At 36.0% G+C, this 6,159-nt stretch overlaps 1 protein-coding gene across 1 annotated transcript; it reads left to right on the top strand.

Moving 5' to 3' along the window:
- On the top strand, positions 1–3,903 carry LOC135135005 (centromere-associated protein E). The gene is made up of 11 exons (XM_064063935.1): positions 1–154; positions 206–511; positions 563–1,021; positions 1,072–1,170; positions 1,225–1,767; positions 1,818–1,909; positions 2,019–2,151; positions 2,209–2,331; positions 2,384–2,767; positions 2,812–2,958; positions 3,006–3,903. Exons 1-11 carry the CDS (start codon positions 149–151, stop codon positions 3,852–3,854), a joined length of 3,141 nt encoding a protein of 1,046 aa, XP_063920005.1. The 5' UTR covers positions 1–148; the 3' UTR covers positions 3,855–3,903.
- The last annotated feature ends 2,256 nt before the right edge of the window (positions 3,904–6,159 follow it).

Genomic DNA, 6,159 nt, shown 5'->3' with positions numbered 1-6,159 from the left:
TTTTGTTGTCCCAATTGGCATCAATTGTACATTTATACTAATTTCTACCACGTAATTATAATTTCCATCAGTGCCTTAATCTTATATCGTGTGTTGAAATCCACTCCAAGCAAGCAAATTCTCCCACAGAGTGATTTTCTCCTGCAAAATGAAAGTAAATAATAACAATTGATTTACTATTATTTTGACATTTTTAGATTTTTAGAACAGAAAGAAAATTAGTCTGCCAAATAAGAATTTGTTGAAACGTTCAGGTTCGAATATCGAAGAAACCATTTCAAAAACGTCAGCAAAAAAGAAGATTTTCTCAAGTCTTTCGCTGCACCAAAATTTGGATATTTTCCAACAGTACACCTCTTGTACTAAACCACTTCGCCCTTCCGGAGACGCTGACACTTACTTCAAACAAACTTTAAGAAATTACGATTCGATCGACTTAAATTTCTTTCGTAAACTAACCAAACGTTTACCGTCAGCAAAATACTCCAAATCCTCAGAGGCTTTACGAAAGGTAAAAGTTTCAAACATAGTCAAGTAATACACACTTTTGATTTTGTAATAGAAAGGGTCTCCCACTTCCGTAAAACTAAAACCAAGAAGTGCGCGGAAGCATCTCTACAGAAAAACACCCACCTCCACACGGTCTAGTACCTCAGAAAACAGAGGTCCACTTTTAAAATCATCCATCAAAGTTATTAAATCACCCCCTCGCCTTAAGAAAGAAACAGAGGAAGTTGATGCTGACATATTTTACTCCCCAAGTAGTTCCAGAAACTCTGTGTACACATTAAAGAATCATTCACAAATTAGTATCAACAACGTTGCAAAAGAAATCAAGTTAAAGCAAGACGTCGAAGTAGTCGAAGAATCACCCAAAGACATGGCGGAAGACGAATCCGCTGACGAATTCGACACTACTGTTCCAGAAGGTCCAGAAGCGGGGCCGGAAGCAGGACTCGCATCTGAACCAACAACTGAACCTCCAACTGAAACTGAAACGGAAGGAGAAGAAGAAGAAGAAGTAAGTAAGTCAACACTAGGAAAGCATCTTAATGATTTTAATTAAAATAGGAAGATGAACTGAAAAAGGTTGAAGATATGATAAAACAAGCTTCTGCAGAACTAGCTGAGGTAACTGAAGAGAACCAACAACTTTTAGGCACTACAGCAGTAAGTTTCTTATACACTAATGTGGTATTTCACCAATAATCGTTACTTACAAAGGGAGATACAGAGGAAGGCGTAACAGAGACGGATGAAGGAGAAGGAGAGGGAGAAGGAGAGACGAAAGCTGCTGGTGATGGGTCAATTTTCAAATTTGATCCAGCGATAGATGCAGCTGTTTTGAAAGAACTAGAGGAAGCAGAACAGCAAGCTAAATCTACTGCTAAGATTATCTACGAACTAAAAATCCGTGTGACCGAACTTCTGAAAAAAGAAAAGCACACCGAAGCTGAAGCTAAAGAATTGGAAGAAAAAAATAGAGAATTGAAAGCTCAGATGCTTTTATTTGAAGAAAAAACTAAAAGAATTCAGTTTCTGATTGCTCAGACAAACCTATTCGAGAAAATGATTCCTCCAGATAGTCCTCTTCAAATGAGACACAACGAAGACGTTTTGCCCAAAGTGATTGTTTGCGGAATGACGGAGCACAATATTCCCAAGTTGATTCTCTGTGACGAGAAAAAGAAGAAAAGCGGTTCTTCGCCGCGTCCACCGTGTTCTCCAGGTTACAATAAGGCCCCCCAAGAAGTTAATATACCCATGGTTTGAAAATTGATTTTGATATGATACACACTAATGAGAATTAATTTCAGTCGGTGGTGCCAAAATTTGCTAAAAGATTAAGCGACAGTTACACCATGCAAGAGAGACTGGCAGCTGAAAATGCTGATCTAGAAGGCATGAGGTATTAAATTAATTAGGTACCAATAACTACACAAACAAGTCAAACTAATCTGTCAAAATGAAATAACACTAAATTTATTTTAAATATGAAGCTCAATAAAAAATTCTAGGTACAAACTACAGTCGGATTTACTCAACAAGGACCAAACTATCGAATATCTGCAGAGAAAACTCTATACGATCCAATGTGAGATGCGCATGCTCTGCAAAGAAAATTCAGTACTTAACGAAAAAATTCAACAAGTAATAAAAATATATTTGGAAATTTAGCCGTAAGTAGTCCTACACAGTTTTTTACAGGTTTGTGAACAGAAACAGCAAAGTGCTAAACCAAAAAAAATGCCTTGTGGAAAAAATAAGGGCACATGCCCTGCAGATATTGAAGGTCGTCTAAACGAATATTCAGAAACTACCAAGTTTCTAGTAAGTTTTTCGTATGTTTATGTCAAACTGTGTAACTATGTATATATTACAGGAAAAACAACTATGTGATATGGAAAATGATGTAAAATGCATGCAGTCAGAGCTCACTGCCGTCCAGGCTGAACGAGAACACTTAGAACAACACAAAAAAATTCTTGTTTGTCCTCCCATATATCCCCCGTGTGTACCACCATGTCCTCCGTGTGCCCCATGTATAATGCCTTGCTCAGATCAACAACTAAGAGAATTAAGAGAACAGTACTGTCGACTGCAAGATGACTTCAAAGGGAAACTGTGTGAAGTGGGATGCCTTCGTGCTGATAATGAAAAACTTAAAACTACTATAAAAGACGCAGAAGAAGCAAGGAAACTCATGGAAGAAAAAGTCAAAGATCTAGAGCGGCAACTGAAATCACTCAAACTTGACAGCAATAAAGTAAGAGATTTTGAATTGTGAAACATCAACTATCTTTCAATTAGTTTCAAGGATCGAAGGAGCACATGATCGAACAAGAGCAACAGTTATTAGTAGCAAAACAAAGATTCAGAGAAGCTCAAGATGAGCTGGAAGAACTTAGATCGTTCATTCAAGATCAGCAACAACAACTGGACGATTATCGAAACAAGGTAACAAAAATGACTATTTCACAAATGATTAAAATTTGCTGTTGCAGTATTTAGAAGCACAACAAGAAGTCGAAGAACAAAAAAGGCAAATCGACATGTTAGAAATGGACGCCAACAGAGTTAACGAACAAGTTAATTTAGAAATACAAAGAGTTAAAAATCAATTTCAAGAGAAGCTACAAGAACTTTTGCCTCTTCCAGATTTGTTAAAATCTACTCAACTAAAGTTACAAGAAGTACAACAAATGCATTTATTAGCGGAACGTAACAACGATTCTCTAAATCGAGAACTTCAACTATATAAAGACAAAATTGCTGAAATTACCGAGCAAATGGATAAAGTCAGCAGTGACAACCAGCTGGGACAGAGCGAAAAACAATCAATGGCAGCCCGTGTACAAGAACTTGAGAATAAAGTGAACGAACTAGAGGAAGAAAATGCCAACATACAGAATGAACTGCAGAAAACTGACGAGCTTCTCCAAGACACCGACAGAGACGTTCAATCAAAACTACATGAAATAGCCCAACTCTCAGCGCAGCTGGAATCCGTACGAGAAGAATCTGCACGGCAGGTGGCAAGAAATAAAGAACGTTGCGAAACAGTACGGAGATCTATGCAAAATCAGGTCTCCGATTTAGAAAGACAATTAGCCCAAAGTAGAGCACAAGCGAGAGCTGCGCAGAAGGACCGAGATGAAATCCGACAAAAAATGCAGTCACAGATTAATAATCTTCATGAGAACTTTGAAGACGCGCAGATGCGGATCAGAAATCTTCAAGGTCATGTTAACTTCCTTAAGGAGTCATATCACTCGACTGTTCCTGGAATGGGGGATACCGATTCCGCTTCTGACCATCAACAAGATCCATGCGTGTGTGGTCGTGACTTTTAGAAAAACTGTAATGTATCAAGCAGCTTGGAAATAAATTACCTGGAATTTAGTTTTTTGTTTATTATACACGCTTTACACCTTTAATTCCTCATTCGTGATCTACCTAAATTCATACCTACGTTGCAATAAATGTGTCATATCCGCAGTGTACTAAATTACGTTTTCCCAACTTCAAGCTAAAAATAATGACGTTTACAGAATTTATAAGTATATTTTTCCAAAGCCCAAATTTTACATCATTTTTACTTCCTGACCAAAGGAAGTATTGTAATCGAGTCCATCGGTCGACTACTTTTACGCTTCCTCGACCTTTCATGATCCCTAGAGTACGAAGAAATAGGTCTCCCGTTTCTGTCTGTCTGTGCGTCTGTCTATCTATCCGTCTGTCTGCCGTTCCGGATTTATATTACACAGATAATCTCCGAAAGTACTGAGACGATTGTTGTTAAATTTTGTATTTATGTTAGAAATTTCAGACTAATCAGTATTGATTGGTTTGTTCGATAAGAGGATCCAAATTTTATAATTATTGGGAAATTACAGATAATTTCGTTTGTCTTCGACGTCAATAGTGACTTTTTGTTTTCTATTTTGTTATATCTTGTATTCATGATGTCGTATATTCATCTATATTTATATCAATCCTACTGGTGTAAAAAGCGGATCTATTTGGTGCGTGATCATACATCAACAGATAGAGACTCCTTAAAATTAACAAACATGATTTTTTACAAACTAGAGACGAAAAATATTTAAGAAAAATAAAATTTGATATCGCGGAGTGAAATTTCGAAGTGATCGATTAATTTGACAATGTTTAAACAAACTGAATTGTTTTTAATAACATCATGTTTGTAGGAAAACGGTTGTCGGTTTAATTATGACATATTTATACTTATCATATTTAAACAGTATAAATGCTTGAGTTACGAAAGTCCCCTTGCTTCACGTTGGCCACCAACGAGCGAATTTTACGAATTTTCTGCAACTTTGCTGTCTCTAAATATATGAATTTTTTTGGCCTGGATCGTTGATGCTCAGCAAGAACCACGGGAAGATCTGGAGCAGATCTTGCCAGGAAAGGAGAGGGTAGGATTTGTTAATAAAGGATAAAACGTTATACAATACAATAAAATAGAAATAAATTAAAACTCAAGTCGTATTACTCCGGTTTCGGGATTTTTGGAAAAATATCCACTTTCCTTCATGTTTACAGCAGTAACGCAAAACATTTTCACTAATATTTATTAACAACAAATTAGAAATTCGCGAACACGTACTACTTTTAAGCCAAAACGGAGCTCCAGATGCCCCGATGTTGCTGCCACCAGACCGAAATCAAAACTGAACAGAAAGGACCGAAACACACGACCTTTGCCCAGGTAGCTCACGTGACAGTGACGTCATCGTTCGTCACGATGAGATTACAAAAATTATTTTTCATATTTTGGCCTGGAAATTGCACATTTTTTGGGTTAATTTGACAATGTTTAAACAAAGTGACTTCATGTCTGTAGGAAAACAGTTTTCGGTTTAATTATAACATAATAATACTTATCGTATGTTTAAATATTGTTTACTGTCATGATAATTTATATATTTTTTTTATATTTGTCGAATATACGAATCACGGACCTCGATAAATTATAACACAATTAGTACGTGCTCAGTTTTTGCCCATTTTTGGAAAAAGATCCAGTTTCCATCGTGTTAACAGCACTAACGCAAGAGATTTAGCTAATATTTATTAACAATAAATTACAAATTCGCGAAAATGCGTTAATTTTACGCCAAAACAACACGCCGAAGTTGTCGCTATTAGATCGAAATGAAAACTGAACACAAAGGACCGAAAAATTTGACCTTTGTTAAGATAACTTACGGACAGTAACGCCATCGTACGTCACGATGAAATTGCAAAAATTATTTTTGAAATTTTGGCCGGGGAATTGTACATTTTCGGGTTTAATTTAACAATATTTAAACAAACTGAATTGTTTTTAATAACTTGATGTTTGCAGGGAAACGGTTTTCGGTTTAATTATGACATATTCATGCTTATCATATATTTAAACGGTATAAATAATGTTAATTATGTTCAAATATTGTTTATTATGACATGATAATTTATATTATTTTCATATTTGTCGAATACAGGAATCACGGACCCAGATAAATTAAAACCAAATCGTTCTTACTCCGTTTTCGGGCATATTTGGAAAAATATCCGCTCTCTTTCGTGTTCACAGCACTAACGCAAAACATTTTTACTAATATTTATTAACAATAAATTAGAAATTCGCGG

This window comes from Zophobas morio, unplaced genomic scaffold (assembly GCF_036711695.1).
Source record: "Zophobas morio isolate AGI-343-1 ecotype UQ-CSIRO unplaced genomic scaffold, CSIRO_AGI_Zmor_V1 ptg000024l, whole genome shotgun sequence".
NCBI lineage: Eukaryota > Metazoa > Arthropoda > Insecta > Coleoptera > Tenebrionidae > Zophobas > Zophobas morio.
This window is presented reverse-complemented; position numbering and strand designations above follow the sequence as displayed.

What these genes read in the sequence shown, in the direction of transcription:
- LOC135135005 (XM_064063935.1), top strand. An exon ending in GCTGATCTAGAAGGCATGAG is followed by an intron (nt 1,910 to 2,018) that starts GTATTAAATTAA and finishes AAAAAATTCTAG; the next exon opens with GTACAAACTACAGTCGGATT. An exon ending in TTAACGAAAAAATTCAACAA is followed by an intron (nt 2,152 to 2,208) that starts GTAATAAAAATA and finishes AGTTTTTTACAG; the next exon opens with GTTTGTGAACAGAAACAGCA.